Below are 23,777 nucleotides of genomic sequence, written 5' to 3'. Positions count from 1 at the left end.
GAGGGAAAGTGCTAAGCTTGCTCCTGCCAAGGGGGGACTCTGCCTTCCCCTGGCAGGGTGGTGCTCGCCTCCTGCCTCCTCTCCTGTTTCTTGGCTGCCTCTTTGGCCAGGTGGCTGCTGCTGGCCCCTTAGAAAGTCAGCGCAGTGACAGTGACATTTTCTGCTAGGTCAGTGAGTTTAAGCAATTCCTGGGCTGGTGCATGGAAGGCTGTGCCAGGCCGGTCTGGGGTAGGGGGACACAGCAGAGCTGGGACAGGGGACACACAGCTGGTCTGTGGCAGGGCTGGGGTGGGGGGACACAGCAGAGTTGAGACAAGGAACACGCAGCTGGTCTGTGGCAGGGCTGGGACAGGGGACACGCAGCCAGCCTGTGGCAGGGCTGAGGCCAAGGGAACACAAATGACTTGTGGCAGGACTGAGGCGGGGGATACACAGTTGGCCTGTGGCAGGACTGTGGGGGGGGATACAACACAGCAGGGCTGGGGTGGGGGGACACAGCCGGCCAGCAGCAGGGCTGGGGTGGTTTGGTGGGCAGCCGAAGCGGCAGGGCCTGCATGCTGCCTTACTCCTTGGCGGCCCTCTGTGCCCGTCCCTCTTGTTTGCATGTTTTGCCTTTCAGTGATGGCAAATAGAAGACACTTGATAAATTGTGGAAGAGGGACTTTCAAACTCTTTAAGCATTGCCTTTTGTTTAACTATTGAGATTTTGGGTGATTGTAAGAGAATTTCCTTTCAATTGCGTGTGGTTGTTTTTCAAGCAACTTTTGATGTTTAAACATTCTAACTTTAAATAAAGATTACTTCATCTCTCCCTAGTAGGAGAAGAGAATAAAGTGGTTGCTGTTACTTGGTTTTACTTTGATTTATAAACTGTTTGTGAGCAGTTTGGGGTTGCTTGAGAGTATGGCTATTAACTGTTTGAGCTTGCCTCCTCCTAGTTCTGCACGTCTTCTGGCAACAAGTGATCTGTTAAGTCAGTGTTACTTCTGCACCAAGTAAGGAGTTTTTATACTGTGTTTACTGCTTTGCTAGATCATTATTTTATTAAATCCCTGAACAGGTAAGTGACCGAGCCCTTCAGACGCTTTGCCTGTTTCCCCATGAGGTTTAGATAACTGGAACTGTTGGGAAAGGTACTCTTGTAAGATACTACAGTTCTAGGTCTTTAGGATCTTGGAGCCCTTTGCTGTAGATGTAATATACAAAGAGGCCCTGCTTCAAAGTGTTGTTTGGGTTTTTTTTGGGTCTGATATGATTCCTCCTCTCCTCTTTACTTGTAAAACCAAATTTGGCAGGACCTGTGAAGCACCAGTGAGGCTTTCAGGCAGTGTAGCCCAGCCCAGAAGGAGCCATGCACATGTTCTCCTTTTCTAGCTCTTTGGCTGGATCATCTTTGGGAAAGAGAAGTGTTCCTGAGATAATTTTTTACTTGACATTGATCAATGAAGTAGAGCAAAGAAGTTAGTTGGCAGCTTTGAAGTGAGTTTGCAAGTAAAAGAAAAAAAATCTAGGCTTCTCCAGTCTTTTACACGTGTGTTACTCGCAAGCTGTTTAGTCTTGGTGGTGCCTGGGATTTCACAGCTCTGGTTCCATGTGTTGCCAGATCACCAATCATGATCTGTGTCAGATGTGGTCCATGGTAATGTGTCTGTTAAATTGCACGTGATGTGCTCTGTTTAATTTGGGGACTTCATGCTTTTATGCAAGGTGTAGGAGGATAGACTATACTTGACCAAGCATAAAGTTAGTGTGGTGTGAGCGGATGATTCCTGATTCAGCACAGAGCTTGTCCTTACAGAGTTAAGTTGTCAACATGTGAGCAAATTTGAACCAGCCAAGTGAGACAGCTTCTGAGGATGTTTTTCCCTGGTAACCCTGTCGATTTAAGCAACGCCTGCTCGCAGACACTTGCTACTGTCTCACATTGCTTCCTTAGCTGGACTGGCACAGCTTGGCGTGGCTGTGCAGCTCAGCAGCTCAGCACATTGGGTTCGTTGGGAGACAGTGTTTTGACCCCGGGGAGTTCCTGATCAGGTTTACCATGTGCGTGCCTGCCTCCAAGGAGAAGCTGTCACAACCTGAGGGGATGGTATGAGAGGGCGGGGGATGAATCAGCTTCACTGGCACTCATGTTTGAAGAAACATCTGCAAAACTATGGCAGGAGTTTATACTTCATCCATGCTTTACATTGTGAAGCCGTGATGTTTCTGATCTGGCACCGAAACCCTTACCTCTGGACTTAATATACTGTTGTACCACAGCCTAAGCAGTTAATCCACCTTTCCTAACTGAAGTGGAACATTGCTTTTAAACAAACAAACCAACCCAAAAGAAAAACTGCAGTTGTTGTTTCTTGACGGTGATACAAGACTTGGCGTCTTCTTTTGCAGCTCTTGAGATACTTGCAAAGAACGTGAAGCTGATTTCTTGTCATCTTATGAACTGCCTAAATATCTTTTGGAAAATAATGGGTTTTTTTGTCTGTGCTTAGCAGTAAGAATTGCAATGGAATAGGCAGTTCTCTTGGCTTCTAGAGAAGATAATGAGGGTGCAGTTTGAGGATACTCCTCTCCCATGCTTCCCTCCCTGCCCCCCAACTCCTCCATGATTTAAGGAGTTCTCTCTGTCCTAGTTCCTCTGTTTGCTCAAGTGTTTCTCCGGCTCTTCTGTAAATTAGACCATCCTGGTCTTCCCTTACAACCCAGCTTTGGGGAAAGGCCTTTCTGTTTTTTAAGCCTGGACTATTTCCCTGAACTGGTTAATGGTATTGCCCCTCAAAGAGTTGCACTGGTGCAGCTGAAATTACATAGGCTTGCAACTTTTCTATTGCAGAAAATATTTGAATAGCTACAACCTTGGCAAATGAAGTGGCAGAAGAGGTAATACAGAACAGGCTTTGTGTCCAGAGAACTTTAAATCATGCCTGGATATCTCATGTAAAGTGAAGAATAAAACCAATGGTTCTCCAGGTATATTCAGTGTGTGCTTGTCCTGCAGAAATCTGGAGGGAGTTGACTTAGTGAACCTAAAGAGGGTCAGTGCCACATGCAAGCGTGCCTCAGTTATAGCTGGTATATTGGGAATGGATTAATTGAAATGGGTTTCCTTGTACTGCCATATAATTGATTTCTAGCAGCAGAATTGCTTCTTTATCCTCAGGGTAGTACTTTGGAAGCTTAATTTTATTTCCAGGATTCTCACAAATTCTCTTTTCAAGTCTTGTTTGTACACAGTTGCCCTACCTTACCTTTTAAGCCGACATCCCTAGTAGCAGTTACTTCAGTGTGGCATAGTTCTTGTCTAAGAAGTGACCTGTGATGTACAGCTGACACCCGTAACCTCTTTTTCACAAGTGCCAGCATATTGCTGTCCTTTGTTTTTTTCCACAGGTGGTCTGCAACTAAATACAGCCAACAGTGCTGTGAGGAACAGAAATAAGGACATTGACTTCATCTAAAATTCATGTTCTTTCTTCCATGAGGTGGTTCTTCCCTTCTGCACCCAGTCCTTTGTAGTTTCACGCTTTTACTGGGAAAGGTACCGTATGTAGGAACTCTGGGCCTTGTCCAGAACGGAGATCTTAAGTCTCTAGATTGTTGCTGCTAGGCAGAATACCTGCCACCTTCCCCCCCCCCCCCCCCCCCCCCCCCGCAGAGAGGGTAAACATTAGGGAACACAGCTGGTCATAATGAATCAGATCAGGAGTTAATCGAGCCCAGGACCTGCCTTCTATGGCACTAATAATAGAGGTGTTAAGAGGCGCTAAGAGAAGCGAGCACCTTTGATAATTCCCCCAAACACTGCAGAATCTCCAGTGAATTGCTTTAAAACCTAGTCCATTAATTGTTTCTGAAATAGGAACCATTTCATATCCCTAATTGTCTGTCTTGCATTTCTCGCTTTCTCTTGTAGTTTTTAGTATCTATGTTTTTAAGATAGGGAACAGTGGTCAGAACTTAATTATCTTTGAGACTTCTGTCCCTCTGTGAAATGTTTTAAATCAAACAAAGGGTTCAGGAGTTAATAGGGAAGAACTAATGACTGGATAATGGAGTTGCATAAACCTTGTTTCACTAAGAATCGGACAAAAAAATGATATGAGGTAGCTGAACAGGAATTTTTCTTTCCCCCTTTGACATGATAGAAACAAAGAACAGAAGGCCTTTGGGAAGTTCCAAATCCCTTAATGTTTCAGAGTTTAAATGGGATTGAGAATTTTCAGTCTGTCCAAGCAAGTTGCATGTATTAGAGACTTAGATGGGGTTTTTTTTCTCTAAAAAGGTAGAAAATACTTCTTGGCTTGAGTTGTGTACTGTGTGGTAGATACTTGAGTTCTTGTTTGTAACCATTACAGGTCCTTTAGAGGTTTGGTTTTGGGTTTATTATTATTTTGTTTTTTTAGTGTGTCTTACTACCTGGGAAGAGCTTGCCCTGATAGAAGTTTGTATCAGCGTTTCTGTAGGTCTGTGCATAATCTGTAGTCCTGTTACATGGACCTTGGTATGAATTGCTTCTACTTTAGGGCTATGGTTTGGGGAATATTGAACCTGGCTTTTTGGAAGCAAGACAGAATAACTGATACGTAGGTTTCATCTCAAAACAGCCAAGTTATTTTGGCTGTCCCCTTCCAGATACAAGTTCTGCACATTTGGAAGAAAATGTAATGTGAACATTTTGTTTACCATATGAATGTGCTCAAGAAACAAGGGCAAAGCTAGCATGATTTAACTGGGCTATCTCAACCTATCCCTACTAAATTTAGTGATCGTTTGCTGTCAACTGTATGGAGTGGAGATTTATGCAGGAGATGGCACTCGCTTTTGCTATGTCTCTCACTAAATGATTATAGGTATTTCAGATCCTTGTGTGCTTGAGTTCTGGCTCCATTTCCACTCACTTTTTTTAAGGAGTTGAGAAGTAGTAGCGGTGTTGCCTATAGCGCAGCAAGCTGAGGATGAGGCAGCATGTATCCTATGCACACAGTAGCCACAAATACTGCTGTTCAGTAAATGCAAACTGAACTTGTGCTGACAGTATATCTGTTAATACCTTTGTGGATCTGTGAAAAGACATTAATTGTAAATAACCTGTTCATGCATACTGCTAGGTATACTGCATTTCTGTTTCGGTTCTGCATTTCTGCTAATGAAAATATTGTGCTGGTAAGGCTTTCTCTCTTGAAACTGTATCTGTGCTGTAACTAAACATTTCATCAGGTGACAGCTGCTGTGAGTGCTGCTGTTTTTTGAACAGCCGGAAGGCAATGGGACCTGGGCTCTGCCAGGTGAGATTGCTTGACTTGTTAGGCTGAAAGCAGTGTAGCCTCTCCAGCCTCCTCTTTCATGAGAATGTAGACCACGAGGTTTTGTGTTATCTAAAATGAAAAGTGAGTGACAGTTTCAGGACCAAGCTGCTGAATAAAAGCTGGAGTTTACTGAAAGAAACTGGCCCAAAGTTGAATTTGAAACCCAGAGTATGAGGAGGCATATGTTTCCCGTAAGAGAAGTAAGCAGGTCATCATAAGTTTATGCACTCTCTTGACACTCATCTTTAATTCAGGGCAGCAGCTTTGTGGATTGAGCAGGGGAAATATTTGCAACTGTGAAGTTCTTTATCACACGTGTGGAAATGCACGTTGTACCCAACAGTGGTAGTAAGTGTGGGAAGAAGGCGGCTTCAGCCTCCTTTGTGTACTGAGTACATCTGTAGCTAATGCAGTGCACAGTGTGTAAGTCTTTCTGGATGTAAGGTAGGTAGTATTCAGCGAGGTCAGTCCTCAGAAAGTGCTTGTAGCTTGAAAGGCAAATGTAAGTTAGGAAGGATAAAAATACTTTTGAGCATTTTTGCAACTTGATCACCTAAAAGCCTATAAGGTTGTTAGGTAGCTCAGACATGCCTAATCTTATAAATATACGACCTCTAGACAGTGTGTGTTCTCTCTTTTGCAGTACTCCCTCCTGAGTTTGTTTTCTGCGGACCGATGGTAGACTTAATCAACAGCTGACATGAAGAGGGCAGAGGGGGAAGCTGTTTTGCAGTAATGTCTTAAAAGCATATGAGAGCCAAAAAAAAGTCTGTTATGTTTATTGCTAATTGAGAACAATTCTTTTACTGCCTTTGTGGAACACTTCCATCTTCTGTGGCCTGTAGGCAGTCATTCTGGATTTAGTTAGTTGCTGTACCGTTGCAAGTGTGCTTGTGTCTGTGTGTTCTGGTGGTTTAGTACCTGTATAATACAGCATTGCTTTCTAGAAAGTTGTGCGTATTCTCAATTTCAGAAGAAAAAAGTGGGATATAAAGGCCTTCTGCACAGGTTTATGTTAGGCGGCTACTTCTGCTCTATAACAGCATAGGCAAGAGGAAGAAATGAATCTTAAGTGTGAGTCAGAAGGTAGTCATATGTGTGATGGTCCTTACTGTCTTGTGGTATTGGCACACGCTCCTCAGTCGTTGTTTTAGCCTGATCACAGGTAATTCTGTAATGTGGATAAGTGATGCAGTTAATTACAGTCATGATGTGGATGCATGGCTGATTATTTCGGGGATTGTGAGTTTAAGCTGTAAGCTGTTGTGAAGGTATGGGATTGAATCTCCAGCTCTTCTGTTCAGGCGGTTGGGCGGTGAGGGGTGAGCTTCACGTGTTTTATGGTGGTTGCTGTTTGTAAGGAGACGTGCTGCGCTTGTGGGATGCAGAGCGGCTAGGCTAGCCCTTTTCTTCTGTCGTGTAAGTAGGAAAGCCAGTAAATTAGCAAGGGTAGACAGTCTGTTGTGTTTGAAGGGCCTGACTTCTTGTTTTGCTTGCTATCAGGCTCCATTTTTCTGTCTCTGGACCTTTTTTTTTTTTTCTTTTTTTTTTTTTCTTTTAAGAGTACTCCTTCCTTCCTGTTCTGTGGTAGGAGCTGAGATGCATGTCTTCCTGTTGTTTAAAGTTTGGGTTTTTTTTTAAAGTTAATTTTGTCGTTCCCCATCCTCTCTTTCAGCCCAGGGCACAGAGACTCTGACAGCTGTGCACAGAGAGGATGACTCCCATTGGCAGCTGGATTGTTGGGAGCCTGTGGAGGGTTCCTGTGATCCAACGTGTGTAGTTGTAGCTACTGTCACAAAAGCAGACAGGGAATAGTGTTAGCTGGGTAGGTGGTATGAGACGGATGCACTTCCATGGTGTGGGAGGGAGCTGGAGATGAAGGGGAAGTGCTGCACCAGGGGAGAGTAGGTGTTTCGGAGTGCAGGGGTCAATGGAGCATGGTGCTGTACCTCCTTTAAATGCAGTGAGTGAGAAGCTAGCTTTTTCATTGCTGCTTGAACAATTCTAGAGGAGTGGTCTTACCTGCTAAAGCATCAGGTTGGAGAGTGGTTTGTTAAAATTAAAATTTCCTTGTTGTATGTGTGGCACAGTAAGTAACTAGTGTTTCTGTGCAGGACAGCATTTTAATTTAGTGAAAGCATTTAAAATCTCTATGAAAAATGCAAATTACTCCCCTTTGATCTGCTCACATTCTGGTTTATGTGATTTGCAGCGTGGCCTGCATAACTTGCAGAGAAGAAACCCTTTTCCAGGTAATTTGAGTAATGAGAAATAGGTCTCCATTAGTTGCATAGCTACTGGTGAAATGCTCAACATGGTTGTGGGATTAGTCTCAAACGTGGATGAGATGTACTGGGCTGTGCATTTGTGACATGGTGAAGTCATCAAGCACTGGTCTATATGCATTTCTACACTGTGTCATGTGTCGGCTCTTGAAGCATCCCGTGGGACAGCTTCAGTTCTGCCTTTCTGCCAGCAGTGTGCAGTGAGCCGTTTTATGTGAGGTTCGTTTGCAGTTGCTGATCATGGGAGTGTGGGATTGGGGATGTTCCTGCTGCTGAGCAGAACAACGCTTTGGGGGTTTATTTATTCAAAACCGTTGGATACCACCGTGAGCTATTCTTTGGTAAATCATTCATTTGTGATAAACTTTCTTTAAATCCATGCCAGGCTTTACAATTGATAAGCTGTAGTTACATGAAAAATTGAGTTAATGTTCACTTGAGGTAGAAAATGTGTCTGTGAGAACAATATATGCACATATGTGCACACAAAAAAGCTGTTAGAAAAATGACGTGAGCTATGAACATTTGTAACAGTCACCTGAAACCCGTGGATTTAAAGATGACAGAGACTGACATTTTCTTTAGTTTTCATTTTTAATTTTCTGTCACAGTATTCACAAACAAGATTTTGGATCGGTCTCAGCCGAAGTGAAGTGAGGGGTAGTCGGTTGTGTTGGGAGTAATGAGAGCGGTGGAGGGAAAGAACTTGTCCTTTCTTTGTGTTATAACCGTTTCCTGCACCTGTTTCCCGTCTGTCACTCTGGCCCCCTGCTTAGTCTACTCAGTGGTTTTCCATTGTTCTATACCAATTATCTAATTGACACGAATTATTGCTCCATGTATCACAATCCTTCATCTTCTTTTGAATGTCGTTAATTCGTGTTTTTGCTTCAAATTTGGCCAAGGCCAATTGAATCTTTGTTGGGTTTGGGGTCTGATTATGGACCTTCAGAACCATAAGAGGGACCTTATCTTCTTGATGACCTTCCACCGGGATTATGGTAAACTGCATTTCCTGGATTATTCTCTGTGTAAGGAGTGTAATACAGGGAATCAAGCACGCGACTATTAGCAGCCCTAAGAACAACCCTCTGGTTATGACTCCCAGTCTTTTCTACCACTCGCCCCCAAGGGCTGACTGTCATATCTTATCCATATTAAATCCATTGGAAGTCTGTACAGGTACATGTGCAATCTTTTTCATCTCCCTTACCAGCTCATTCACTGCTTTTCCTTCATCATCTATTTCTAAGCAACGATTAGTAAGGTTAAATTTACCACATACCCCTCCTTGTGCTAATACATAGTCTAATGCTAGATGGTTCTGATATTTTGCAGTTTGCAGGTTTGTATTCTGCTTAGCTAATAAATTTAGAGCATCTCCTGTCTTATTCACTGCTATTTCCACAACCGCTTGCAGCCTAATAATTCTGTTAAGCATATATATAGGGGTATGGTAGCCCCAAGATCCGTACTCAGCCCAGGTGCCTGGGTCATAATATTCTATTATCCTTTCTGGGGGCCATTCATTTTCTTTCCAATTCCCTATTTGTAAACTTTGTCGTGCCCTTCTTAATTCTTCCATTTCTGTATATATAGGTACCCCCAGTCTCTCTCCTCGGGCAGTGGGTAATAGGAAGAAGCCGGGCCTGATTGTCCCTAATACACATGATCCTGTCCAATTTTTAGGCAACTCGGCATATGCTAGCTTACCACAGATCCAATAATACCCATCGGGGGCTGGTCACCCATGCGGTATTTGGCTACCATTTGTCCAATTTTTCAGGTTTCCCGGCATTACTTGAGGACTTCCTCAGGAGGTCCAATGTGATACTGTCTCATTCCATTCATATCCTTCCTCACAGACTAAATCACCCACCAGTTTTTTCCCATTTTGGTTTTGCCAGCAGGTTCTCCCGATTATGCTTGTTTGTAACACCCATTGTGTCTTTGTTACCCTCTGCTGGCTTCCAAATTTTTGGATTCAAGATGTTTGTTTCCATCGACTCCCAAGGCCGGCGGTCCCCTTGGTTAGTTCCTCCACAAACAAAACAGTTTGTCACATTTAATGCTGTTGCAATGTTTTTCACTAGATTTACAAACAGATTCTTAGCAATGGTTGGAATCTCATACTTAGCTCCTGTTTCCACTTCATGATAAAAAGAGTGGAACAATAAATGTTTTGCGGCAGATTTTCTAGCGGTTTCTATAATCCTTATATCCAGGATTGCCCTGGGATCTGCCCCTGTTCCGTAAATTTTTAGACCGTGTCTGGTTCGGTTCCTGCTTTTCCAGTCACCTGCGTTGATGTTTTTAAGATTCACAGGATTACAGGTTTGGCCATTGCAGCTCAATGGTGCTTCGACCTTACTAAATTATCCATTGGGATGGCCACCCCCACAATGTGATTCGTATCCCAACAGACACATCCCCACCCTCTTCTTCCACAAAGGTGATTGAATTGGTACCTGGCGGTACTTGATGAAAGCAGGTAATCAGGTCTCATCTGACACTGTCCCCACCCAGGGTATATATACTTATTCTAGTCCTTGTAATATTGTCTCCATTCTAGGTTCCCACGGTTTGCATCAAAATGATCGTCAATAGCATTGCAGGCGTCGAATCCCACAGATAGTGGTTCACTAAGATTTGTTCTGGTGTGACTCTGTCCAAGTAACCTGCCATGCCCATTATTTGTTCGCACCTCTGTCCACCATTGATGGGGTACTTCTCTGGGATCGTAACAGGTTATTCTACCACTTTCATTGCATCTTGCATATTCTGTCTGGTTCACGTAACATGAGCTCAGCTTTTGCCCTTCACAGGCATAGATGGTATGATATACCAGGGTTTGTTCCTGAATTCTCCTTCTCTGGGTGTTAACAGTGCATTTGCTACAGTTCTGAGAATGCCCTTGGACCATCAGGGTCATGCAGGACCCTAAGGGGTTGCAGCCCTTGTTAAACCTTCTTGAGCTGTGGGACTAGTTCCTTCTCCAGTCTTGCCCTCTCCCTTATGCTTCTTAGAAGATGGTCCAGGCTCGCTAACCTGTGGCCCTTTACATGGGCTTGATTCAGGGCAGATAGCCAATTCTCTGGATATGTTTTCCAGTCACCATCTAGATTTAGTTCATACCCACAAAACAGTACCTTTACTCATATAGGCTTCTCAGTACCAGGCTTCTTCCACTCCCTTTTCTTCTTTTTCTTTGGATTCTAGAGTATGTCCTTACACTGGGGACAGAAAGTGGAGATTTTGAGACTATAACAGTATCACCATCGACAGCAATAATGGCATCTGCACCGTGTCTAGGCCAAATGGCAACTGGGAGGTTTAGGATGTTTTGGACATAACAGGTACTATCCTATTTCTGCTGGAGGTGATATGCCTCCTGTGGGTTTGGGGCTCTGAATCCTTCTGCTATGGCCTGTATAGTTTCCAACAGCTGCTAATACACTCGTCAATATGCATTTCAATATATACAGATAATATTCAAAAGATCGTTATGCCCAGATACATTTCAAGTCCTTTTGAGCTTAACCTTAAGGTCTCCAGGAGTGGATTCAACCTTCCATGTCTCTGTTATGGGTCCTTTTACTCGAGATGCATGCATCCACCTCTTTTCTGCCATCCTTGTAGCTGTTTCTGTGGTAAGCAAGACAAGATAAGGACCTTCCCAGTGTGGAGACAACAATTCTTCTTTCCAAGTTTTTATCAAAACTTTATCTCCGGGCTGTATTTTATGAATGGAGAACCCCAAGGGCACGTTTTGAGCCAACATGCCCTTCTCCTGAAGTTCATTTAATTGTTTTCCCAGAGTTATCACATACTTATGGGTCTCATAGTCTTCTATCAAAGAATGATCTAAGGGCATTCCTTGAGAATACAGCATACCGTAAAGCATCTCATAAGGTGATACTCTGGTCTCCCCGTGTGGCATGGTTCTTATGTTTAACAGTGCTAGTGGTAAACATTTTACCCATGATAATTGAGTGTCAATCATCAGTTTGGCCAATTAGTGTTTAATTGTCTGATTCATTCTCTCAACCCGCCCAGAACTTTGAGGATGCCATGGCGTATGATATTCCCGTTTAATGCCCAGAGCCATAGTTAAAGCCTTCAAAACATTTGAGGTAAAATGTGTCCCCTGATTGGAATCAATGTTCCTGATTAAACCAAAGCGAGGAATAACATTCTCCAATAGATTCTTAGCTACCACTACGGTGGTGGCTCACGCTGCTGGGTAAGCCTCTACCCAATGTGTTAATTGATCCACGATTACCAACAGATATTTATGTTGTTCTACTTTTGGTAATTCAGTAAAGTCCACATGTATTCTCTCAAATGGTCGGTATGCTGTCCTTCTTCCTCCAGCAGGTGCTTGTCTAATCACTTCATTATTTATCTTTTGACACCTTAAGCATTCCTGGATGGTTTGTTTGGCTATCTCGTATATTCCTACACACCCATAAAATTTTAGAAATTGATCACTCAGTGCTTTTGTTCCCCAATGGGTTTGTAGGTGTAGTTGTAGAAGTACATGCCTAGCTTGTTCCTTTGACAGTATCTCTCTTCCATCAGACAGAACCCATTTTCCTTCTTTCAGTTCTGCCCCTGTTGTCTTTATAGTTTTTATTTCTGCATCCGTATACTTTTTCTCTTGTGTCCCTTTTTCGTTATCCGATTCCTGCAGGATTAAAACTACATTGTACTTCCTAAGAGCTGCTTCCCCAGCTTCTTTATCTGCTAGGTTATTCTCTCTTATGTGGAAGCCAGTTCCCTTCTGATGTCCGCTGACATGTACTACAGCAATCTCTCTAGGTCCTCTCAATGCCTGCAATTATCTAAAGTTTGGTGAATTAGCCCTTTTCCTTGGGTGCCTGTAAGTCCCCTTTCTTTCCAAGCTTTCCCAAACGTGTGGACTATCCCATAAGCATATCTATAATCAGTATAGATAATTCCACTTTTCCCTTTCAATAGTTCTAGGGCTCGTAATAATGCGTAAATTTCACATGCTTGAGTGGACCAAGCAGCACTGAGTGGTCCTGATTCCATCAGGACCGTATCCCTGTTTACAATGGCATACCCAGATCTTCTCTTTCCACCTGCCACTCTGGACGACCTGTCAACAAACAGTTTTTCCCCTGTCTCTAATTTTGTCTCCTCGAGATCGGGTCGTATTTTTGCTTGCAATTCAGTCACTTCTACACAGTTATGTTGTAGTTCTTTATGGGTTCCCCATATAGAAATGGTGCAGGGTTTTGTGCAGCAGTTACTTGTAGTTCTAAGTCAGGGGAGTCGATCAGGATGGCTTCATACTTCAGCATCCTACTGAAGCTATCCTGATCCATCAGTTAACCATTTTTCAGCCTTCTGCTGGAGTACTCCCCTAACGTTATGTGGCATATATAACCTTCAGAGGTGCCCCACAAGTGACTTTTCTAGCTTCCTCAATGAGTAAAGCAGTAGCCATGGGTGCCTGCAAACACGCGGGCCGCCCCCTACTCACAGGGTCTAATAGTTTAGAACAATATCCCAACAGGTTTCTTGATTCCTGCCCATTCTTGAGGTAATACTCCATATGCAGTTCAGTTAGAAACATTTACAAATAGATAAAAGGCTCTTTCTAAATCTGGGAGGCTCAACAGTGGAGCCTCTGTTAATGATGTCTTCTTCCCAACCTTTCTTCATTTTCCTCGTTCCACTTAATTCTCTCCCCAGTCAGTTTTTCATATAAAAATTTTACCTTTTCACTAAACCCTTCAATCCAGGGTCTACAATATCCCGAGAGCCCGAGCAGTTGCCTTGCTTCCTTTTTCATTTTGGGTGACGATAGGGCTAAAATCCCTGATACCCTGTCAGGATCCAGTTTTTTCTTTCCTTGGCTAAGCCAATGTCCTAAGTACCTTACCTCCTTTCAAATTTTAATTTAGATTTTGAGACCTTCAACCCTTTTTTCCCTAAGAAGTTAAGTAACTCAGTAGTGGTTCTCCGGGTCTCTCTCTCAGTTTTCCCAGTTATCAGTAAGTCATCCACATATTGAAACAGTTTCACTTCCCCCTTTACCTCAAAAAGCTGTGATAATTTTTCTAAGGTTTGGCCAAATAGATTTGGGGATTCAGTAAATCCCTGAGGAAGTACGGTCCATCTGAGCTGTTGTCACCTCCCTGTCTCAGGGTCTTCCCATTCAAAGGCAAAGTAATCCCGAGACCTTTCACTTAATGGGCTGGCCCAGGAAGCATCCTTCAAAGCTATTACACTATACCATATATGCTGAGCTGTTAAATGGTTTAGTATATGGGTTTGTCACTACTGGGGATTTGGTCATGGTTCGTTGATTCACAGCCTTAAAATTCTGAACAACCTATACGATCCATCAGCTCTATCAGCCTTTTTTGCCAGCAGAATGGGGGTATTATGTGGGGACATACAGGCTTCCAGCATCCCCTTTTGGAGCAACCTATCTATAACTGGTTTAAGTCCTTTTCTCCCCTCCAATGGGATAGGATATTGTCTAATCCTTATTGGCTGTTGCAGATTCACTATTTCTACCACCAAGGGTTCCATATCTAATTTTCCTGAGTCTCCCTCTTGATACCATACCTGAGGGCCTATTTCTCCCTCATCTTCTTGGGTTAGGGTATATAGCTGAATTTTTAATTCTCCCTTCTGGCTCTTGATTTCCAACACCAACCTTATTATTAAGTCTCTTCCTAACAGATTGTGCTCAGCCTCAGGTACCAGAAATAGGTCATTGAGACATAGTTTCTTTTCTGACTCTATTTCCACATCCTCCAATATAGGAACTTTAAAGGGCTCCCCTTTTGCCCCTACTACCGTGATATTCTTCTTCCCTTCCTTAACCCGTTTCGGTAATTTTCTAATAGTTGATTTCTCTGCCCCCAGTATCTACTAAAAAATAAACCTCTTCCCTCTAGGGACCTACTAATAATTTTAGCAAGGAATCACTTGATGTCCAGGTCCCCAAAAGATACAGCCCCTGACACCTCTAGTCTTCCTTATACATTTTTTCATCCTCTTGCCTTTTTCTACAATTCCTCTGAATATGCCCCTTTTTGATACAATAGTAACAGATAGGGATTCCATCTTGTTTTTCTGTTTGTCCTTCGGTTCCTTTTCACCCTGCCTTTTTCCTGATCCTAGGTAATTCATTTTCAGCTGGTGGTTGTTCTGATTGTTGTGAATAGGGAGGAGGTATATTATCCAGAGGCTCCCACTTTTCCTCTTCTCTATACTTTTCCTTGTTAGTTCTAGTATTTAAAGTGAATATCTGGGTTGTGGGAAGGGGGTTTGAGGCTCCTATCCGTAGAGCTGCATAATCACTCTCTTCTTGGTTAAAAGACTCCTTAGAGTTAACATAGAGGTTCAATGCCTGATATACCCAATCCCCAAAGGATCCAAAAACTGGCCAAAAAACATGTGGCCTTAAAGGTTCTTCTGGCCATTTTATCACGTAAAATTGAGCCATTTTTTCTTTATCTTTTCCTTTCCTCGATTCCCAGTCATCCCAGTATTTTAACATTATCCCCAATGGGCTTTCTGGTGGAATGTCTGGTATTTTACTTCCCTTTCTAGATTGGAGACCCCTCTTTGAGCCTCCTGGGTCCGAGAGTCTACTTTTCTCCTGACCCATCCTGGAACCCTTAAAGAAGTTCCGAATCCCTGACTGTCTAGAGGTGTCTTGTAAAGTGGTTGGCCCACCCATGAATTCTTAAAGCAGTTGCTTCGGTCCTTCACTGGCCGAGTCCCTCACGGGAGATCAGAACCGTGGTTAGAAGACCTCCACACTCACTTTGGTACTAAGTTCCTTCTCAGTCACACCCTTATACACAGTCACACAGCCGAATCCCACCCAGCCGAATGGTATACTCACAGATCCTCTTCATTCGGGTCTTTTCACGCAGAATTATGGGTCACGGAGGGAGAGCTCTTGGTTCTTTACTTGCCTCTTTTGTTCGGAATCTTATTGGACTCTAGCACTGCTATCGGCAAGGGCCGCTAGGGTGGGGCACCTCCCTTAACCGGTCGTAGATCCAAAGTCCAAGCAGATCACGTCGGGGTCACCAAATTGTTATAAATGAGGATGCAACTCAATCAGAATTTAGCAGTATTTATTATAAATGATAAAAGGTAAGTAAACAGCGCTGGGTGGGAGGGGAGTCTGCGCTCCACCAGCACACACCCCCTGTACAACAACGTGTTCCCTCTTATGCTTGTTGTGCTAATGCATATTCATTGCTGTACCGGGAAATGGCGTGGCTATTCAGATTAGTTCTTGACATAGGCGTTCCTTTCCTTGTGCCTGCATGTTTAATGTTGAGGGTCCCTTTGATGGTCATCGGGGACGAAGTTAGACGTCTTCCTCACTTGTCCTCTTTCTCACCCTGAAGAGCTGACTTCTTTCTTCTACCATATAAGGTGATTTGTCCAATACAGCAAAGCTCAGCTAAATATTTCACAATACCATATCCGCATGGCTGCTCCTAATGCAAGCAACCGTTTCCTACACCTGTTTCCCGTCTGTCACTCTGCCCCCCTGCTTAGTCTACTTAGTATTTTTCCATTGTTCTATACCAATTATCTAATTGACGCGAATTATTACTCAGGTATCACATTTGGGTGGTGGAGCCTTGAGATGTGAGATGTGGCCGGTGATCTTGGAGGCACCTGGAAGCTTCCACGTCCTCCACTGCAGTGTCCTTGTAGGGTATGGGTGGTTCTGCTGTGGGAGAAAAGATTTCTTTTTTTCTCTGCTGATGTGTAAATTGCTTAATGCCTGTCGTTGTTATTTCAGTCAGCAGTTGTTATTGCTGAAGCTGCCAAATATCTGCTTGGGTTTGTGACTTCTGGTAGAGTTGGTCATAGTAATGTTGAGCCTGTTGTTTTCCCTTTGGTACGCTGCCCAGAGCGGGTGCTTGGGAGGGGAGATTTAGGGTCTGGTTGCTTGGGGTGTTTATAACCATTTCTGGGAGCCTCGGTTTTCTATGAACCAGATGCCCAATCTGAATTCCTTAGAGGAGATCATTCCCCAGTCTGAAGCCTGTGGGGAAGGGACATTTAAGAGGAACTGACCCTTGCAGTCGGGAAGAAAGGTTTGGAGTCGCTTGGCTGCCTGTGACTGTGTGTGAAGATGATCAGCGTGAGAGGCCCGGAGCACAGAATGCACAAGAATATAAAAAATTGGGTGTAGCATTTCTGTGCTTTATTAGCCCTGGCTACGCTGTATGGTTAGGTAACCCAAGGTGTGCATTGCTTTAGTATTGGCATTGCAGCCTCATCCCTCATCGCTTCAACCGAGACTATGTTGAGACTTCATTGTTAAGGTATCTTTGCAACTCGTACAACACTGTTTTTTTGGAAAGACAACAGCTTGGAAACATTTTTTTTTTTTTTTTTTTTTTTTAAATTGTCACTCTTGGGATCGTAATCCCTGGGATTCTTGACTTGGGAGTGCTGTCTCGAGGCAGCCCAGCCCTGCTGCAGGGCCATGCGGGCACTGCTGTTGGCAGGCCGGGCGAGCTGCCGGCCCCGTCGCTGCCTCTTCTTGTGCCCGTAGTGCTGCCCGTAGCCGGGAGAGCTGCACAGGGGCTTGGGTACTCGGGGAGCCGCAGGGGCTGCTGCGGGACGCCGGGCGTGATGCTCTGGTGGCTCCCGGCCACCCTGGAGCTGAGGGCGATCGGAAAACTCTCCTGGTGCAGCTTTTCAGGAGCCGGAAGCCCCTGGGGGAGACGTTTGCTTTCCTCTGGGCTGGGGAGGGGGCAGCATCACCTCTGGTACCCCCTTGCCCTTTTCACAAGCGTTTCGGGGAGATTAAGGCTAACAGCTTAGGTCGTTGTCTCCATTTACAAAAGGCTAGCACCGCTAAGCACCCATTCATCGTTGGGGCATCGTGCTAACGTGCTCACTGCTGATTACCTGAGTCGTGCCCAGGGGCTATGGCAGTTTGGCTCCAAACACAAATGAGCTGGGATTTCTGGACGGAAATCGTCTTAAATGTAGTAGATAGTCTTGGAAGGAATGGTTGGATCTGCAGGCAAGGTCAGCATCCCAGGAGGGGTGGCTGCGGGGGTGGGGGTGGGGGGGGGGGGGGGGGGGGGGGGGGGGGGGGGCGGGGAGGGGAGTTCCACCCTCTTTTTGTCTCCCTTAAGGCTTAGGGTTTGGTTTCTGCAGGTTTGGGAGATAAAAGCCAAGTCCATTCAGGACTCTTGAGCTTCTGTTTCCTTACCTGTAAAAATGAGCGTTTAAGCTTGGAGCTCAGTAATCCCATGTAATTTATATAGCACTTGTTGATGTGTCTCTGATACTACTTTTTTCTTTTTTTGAAATCACTACCTTGGGTAAAGCACTAACTTTCTTCCTTTAACTTAAGAGGTTTATCCTGCTTGAAAATAATGAATTTACTGACCTGTTTGGCTTACTATATGGGGTTTTGTTAATGGTACTTTTAGGATAATGCAGATGTGGAAAAACAAGAAGTAGAGAAAAAGATATGAGAGAAAAAAAGAATGAAACTGTATTCTAGGGAAAAGGGCAGTATGTGTAAGCTGAGCTGGAGGGGGAAAGGAAACATCTCGTATTGCTGGTGAGAAGTGGCTGGATTTTGATAAGAGGAAGCAAGTGAAGACAACAGGGATCAAAGTGGAAATAAAGTGATCAGAGAGAGAAGAAAGATCGTATGCTCTGCTTTGCAGGCTGACAGTAGAGCTCCAGCGTGGTTGGTTTTTTTTTTTTGTGTGTGTGTGTCGTCGAGTGAGTATTGCTTTCAGGTTCCACTAATATATGCTCCTTATACTGGCATGGATTTTGTATTTCCTTGCTTAAAATCCTGGATTTAGTAGGAAATGGATTTGGTATGGTGTCTCTAACAAGTGTATATGTGAGGCTTTGATTTGATTTTTAGCAGATTTTAAAGAGTCTTTTTTTCTTTTTTTGTCAGATTATGTCTACTTCGAAAATTCTTCAAGTAACCCATATTTGATACGAAGAATAGAAGAGCTCAATAAGGTAAACAAAGTTTTCCATCAAGCCTTTGAAGCTAATTGATTTCACGATCTGTTTGATGTGATTAAAATCAAAACAATTCTTTAGCAGTTCTCTGGTAATTACAAGCTTAAAAGTACTTTTGTTCTGATAACTTTCCGGAATGTTTTGAGACCTGCTAGATTGTTCTCCTTTGGTATGAGAGGGCTGAGCGTCAATGGTAGGTCATTTGCAAGGTGATTGTGCCTACTTGTAGGGCAGGAGATCTCTGCAGTTCTTCAGCTCTGTGCCAGCTTCAGGCGATATGGAGATAATACAACAGTTTGCCTAGAGGCTGTGGAGACCTTGTAATTTGATCTTTCTTGGGGGAGACTCTTGCTCAGCAGGAGGGTTTGGAGCTGTTATCTGCTTCCTCAGACTTTGTCTTTGCTGGTTGTCCTTTGGGCCACTGTATTATTTCATCTGCCAAATTTCCCTTTCATTGGCTCCAAAAGGGAAGCATGATAGCTTCTATGTGGGAAGCCAGCTGAAGGCCTCGCTGCTGAAATTTTCCCTAGTTGAGGATGGAAGACTGTTAGGAAGCAGTTAGCTGTGTCCTAAATGTGCCACTTTCTCAGGTTTAATACCAAAGTGTCCATTGCAGCCCGTACAGAAGTAGTGTAACATTGCTGGTTTGGATTTGAATTTGAATTAGTGACTAAAATTAGATCTCTCTCTTCAGCCACCAGTGATGGAAAAACATGTTTTTCTAAAGCAGTTACTTGGAAGAGAAAATTTATTGATACAATGACAAACAAAGGATCTGAAGGCTTAGACATCCTTGTAACCTCTTCTTTTTAGTAGAGGCCTTTTGCAGAAATACTTTGTCTCCCATTGATAGAACTCACTCTTGTTTCCCAAAATGTTCACAGTGAATCCATAGACATGAGGTATCAGTAGCAGATTTGTTGATCGCTTTCTAGGAAAGTGTTGCTTCCCCCTCTTCATTCTTCCCCCACTTTGAAAAAAGAACTTTCAGCCTGGATGGCTCATCTTGGTGCAGCTCTTGCTTGAGCTGTAATTTTTCTGATGTACTGTTGAAGATGGGTCTTTCAGGCTGAAACGAATCGTGCCTGAGCAAATAAATTAAATAGATGATTTTACATTGCAGCTGTCTGTGTTTTAACAAAATGGCTCCTGCCTTTGTATTTTAGTTCCTCAAAATTTAGAAGTTCTGAATTATTTAACAGCAAAGCATGGAAATCTTGCAGGCTTTGTACCAAAACCTGGTAGGCCGCAAGGGGAAATATTTGTGCATGTGTATATTGTCCGATTACTTTTTTTCCTTTGTGTAGGAAAACTGGTGTTATAAAAAGTGAGAATTTTTCCTCCATTCACATCTGAGCAACAAGCGTGTAAATCGGTTTTTATGTTGCGTCCTTGTGGACAGATTGCTTGTCCACTACCTTTTTTGGAGACTTCCCAGAGTGGAATTTATGTCTTAGTGTTCTGGTTTCTTAGTGTGCCATTGTTATGGTTTTCAAGGACTCTTCAGTAGTAGGATACAACTCTTTGAAGTTACATTTTCATTATTTGTTGGTTTGTTTTAGAGACAGTAGATTGGTTGGGGCTGTTGCAAACCCAGTGTATTTCCCCTAGAGTTTGTCCAAAGCCAGTTTCACAATTTCACAGGTGCCATCTTACAAGTGATTGATCACCTGTCTCATTTTAAGAGTTCTAAGAAAAAAAAATCCCAAACTTTCAAGGATCCAAACTTTTTTGTACGTTGTCACTGATGTAGAGTTTATTGCCTGGTGCAGCTTCCCTTGTTCTCCTTTTGGAATCGTTTTTCTGTGTTGGCCGTTGTTTGGTGCCGTTAGAGAACGAAAACCTTATGTGATTTCTATTGTGAAAGTAATAATGGCTGGGTTCATTTTTGCCTTCCTGCTGTCTTAACAGACTTGGAGAACAGCCTAAGCCTGAATCCTGTTGTTATATTTCAGTTTTATTATTGGGATTTTAAATATGCTTTTGAATTCTACTTAATGTAGGCATTGCCTGAAAAGTGGCAAAGTGGCTTGTTAATGTATTTTAACTGCAGGTAAGTGGTTTTTTTCTCACCCCTCGAAACATCGGTAACTTCTAAAAATGGTGATCCCACAAAAACAATTAGGAGGGAAGGACCAAACACTGTTTCCCTACCTTGAAATGGATCACGCCAGAGTCTGTGTGTTAGATAACCAGTGTGCAGCTGGAGGGTGCCAAAAGGCGATGCTGTGTAGTTCTTGTGCAAAATTCCAAATTATTTATGAAGTTTCTAGTTCGGTGTGTACAGTTCAGTTCTTGATTTGTGCTCAGTGCTTTTTCTTTTTTCCTGTTTCAGACTGCCAATGGAAATGTGGAAGCAAAGGTGGTATGTTTCTACAGGAGAAGAGACATATCAAGTACACTTATTGTATTGGCAGACAAACATGCAAGTAAGCTTGTTTGTGTTCAGATTGCTTCTACAAAAAATTGCCAAAATTGAGTAGAACTTTGATACTGCAGTTACAATTATCAGTATTATTATTAAATGTCCTTTTTCTGTGCTCATCTTCAGCAATTTGCATTACTTGTTTGGCTGACTTTTTCTTTCTCCCCCTGGCGCCTGCCCCCCCCCCCCGCCCCCCCCCCCCCCTTTGGTGTATGGCTTGAATATGGTGGCAACAGGACTGAAATTTTCAGTTAGGGTTGAATAAAAGACATGTTACTTGCTCCACAGTAGTGAATTTATTAATTTTGGAATGAGAGGTAGTTTTCTCCCTGTCTCATATGTTACTTCTCATGAATTATTTGGAAAAACCCCTCAAACTTACTTTATGAGTAAATCAAATAGACTGAACATAGGAAACAGACTTGAAACTTGGCTAATAGAAATGATCTTTAAATTTCGTTATTAATATTTTTTGTATAGCTTTTGTCTGAACATGCTCAGGCAATACACTTTAATAGCACTGAATTATAGGACATCTGATCGCTATTTTGAATATTTCAAGTTCTTTTGTTAGGAAAAAACAATGCCTGTGCTGAAATGAGACTTAGAAACTGTAACCTTTTTGAGTACTGTAGTTACTCAATAATTAAAAAAAAAAAAAAAGGCATGAAACTATGAAACTAAAGTATCAAAAAATTCAGGACGTTGTTCATGACCTTATATCAGTCACCCTTGCATGTATGCCTTGCACAACTAATAAATTTCTTGATTGTTGTGTTAACTTACGTTGGCATTTATTCCCATCCCAGGGAGATCAGAGGCATGTGAGATATCTTGCTGAGTAGAGATGGAAGCTTATTTCTAAACAAATTTAGTGTTATGATTATCTTTCAATTATAGAAACAGTTTTAAAATGCTAAAAAGTGCATACAAAAAATAGTTATATGTCAGTATAGATCAGATATTTGTGTATATAAATCTGTAAGGCAAGATACTGCAAAAAAAATTCAGATGGTTTAAGAAAAAAAAAAAACCAACCTGAAAAACACCAACCCACACAAAATAACTGAGAAGCTGGTGTAGATCTTTGTGTTCTGAACCTGAAAGGTGGTGAGCATGATGCACTACCTGGCTCTCAAGGGGAGTATCAGTCTCCAGGGAAGAAATAATGCAACATATTCCATGACATTGGACACTTTATCTGGGGTGCTTTCAGCCTGTTTTACCCCATCCCAGTTGCCAGTGAGGATTAGATTTGAGTTCGTTGCACCTTCCTCTGCCAGTTCAGCGTCCCTCTTGTCCTGTCCTTGCAAGGTGATGGACACAGTTCTAACAAAACAGACATTACTGAAACAGATGTGTTGAAAGGGAGAAAAAGGCTAAGCAGGTGGAGTTACTAAATGGTTTTTACTTGTAAACAGTGGAGTACGTGTGATGTAGCTGTTCAGATTGCTTAAAGTCTAGCAAAAAGCGTGGACAGCCATATTAATCCTTGTAATTCAAGGCACATACGTAAATGAAAAAGAAGCAATCCTATCTGGGCATGTCAGAATTAGGATTTAGCTGCCAAATATCATTGTCTTTTAATGCGCTGCTTGGTGCGTATATGAATAGACTGCGATGTATACGTAATACAGATCTACCTAGTTGTACTGCATGGGGATTGATTTAATCAGAGATTCAGTTTTAATAATGAATATAATGTCTTGCTGTGTTCTGGTGCTTAGTGCCGTTGGGGAAAACGTGCAGCAAAATTAGCCCCTTATTGATAAATTTGAGTATTTTCTATTGTAGATTCAAGTCCAAATAAGTCCCTCCATTGCAGCCATACCTTGACAAAGAGTCACGTGGCCCTGAGATGAGATTTGGCTGTGTTGCAGAATTGTGGTAGCAGGCAAAGCTTTTTTTGATATCTCTTCAGTGCAGCAGTACTCATTTTATCTGAGAATACTGAAGCTTAATAGGAGCTTCACTGTAAACAACGTGACTATTGATTCCTTCATCTGTGTCTCGCTTCACTAGATTTAGTAAAGGAAGCAGGTAGGAATGATTCAAAGAAACACGTCTCAGGCTGAAAATGAAAAACCTGCAAAGGTTGGTTTCTTTTTTTGCGATAAGAAATTTAAGTTGTTTTTTTTAAAATGCAAACAAATAATTCATTGTTCGTATTCATATGTGTTTGAAAGACAGTAAAATTCTTCTGTAGCACAATCCTATTAATAGAGCCACCAGAGACAAATGAGGCGGTCTCCTAGTGTAAATTTCATTAGTAACTAGCATTTTTTCCAGTATGTTTCTTTCTGGTGCAGAATAAAATTGCTACTAAATGACTTCCATTTATGTAGATAGATGTGCTGTTGTGTGGCTTCCGTTCTTCTAAAGGAGGGAGAAGACAGTAAAGCTAAGCTTTTGGACAGCCATTAGTTCTTTAGTCTGGAAAAAAAATACCTATATCCTGCACGATATAATGAAATTAAATTTTGTGGATGTTAAGATTCTAGTGCAGATACTCAACAATGTCACTGACTTTGAGTTCATTTCCATAAAGTCTCCTGTTGCCTCATTTTGATGCATTTGCAGTAGATGTACGTATCTGCATCGCTGATCTTTTAACTGCCTTTGTTCAGCTGATTAATGGAGCTTTCTGACTGCAGACATTTCTGGATTCACAGAGTCTTCTGTTTAAGATGCCCTTATTTTAGACCTACTGTTGAGATCAATGCAGTCAGAGCG

At 42.7% G+C, this 23,777-nt stretch overlaps 1 protein-coding gene across 5 annotated transcripts in view; it reads left to right on the top strand.

Annotated features, from left to right (window-relative positions):
- MTA1 (metastasis associated 1) overlaps positions 1-23,777 on the top strand; it is a 94,151-nt gene that overhangs the window by 5,718 nt on the left and 64,656 nt on the right. Inside the window, exons 1-3 of one of the 5 annotated variants that reach the window (XM_056355477.1) lie at positions 7,231-7,558; positions 18,549-18,616; positions 20,955-21,048. In XM_056355477.1, coding sequence (XP_056211452.1) covers positions 7,459-7,558; positions 18,549-18,616; positions 20,955-21,048 — 262 coding nt within the window. In that variant the 5' untranslated portion in view covers positions 7,231-7,458. Of the gene's footprint in view, positions 1-7,230; positions 7,559-18,548; positions 18,617-20,954; positions 21,049-23,777 lie in introns of those variants that run through there. The other 4 variants (XM_056355476.1, XM_056355475.1, XM_056355473.1 and 1 more) reach the window with 4 other exon arrangements.

Source organism: Falco biarmicus, chromosome 11 (genome assembly GCF_023638135.1).
Source record: "Falco biarmicus isolate bFalBia1 chromosome 11, bFalBia1.pri, whole genome shotgun sequence".
Classification (NCBI taxonomy): domain Eukaryota; kingdom Metazoa; phylum Chordata; class Aves; order Falconiformes; family Falconidae; genus Falco; species Falco biarmicus.
The sequence above is the reverse complement of the archived record's forward strand: the minus strand, read 5'-3'. Positions and strand labels throughout refer to the sequence as shown.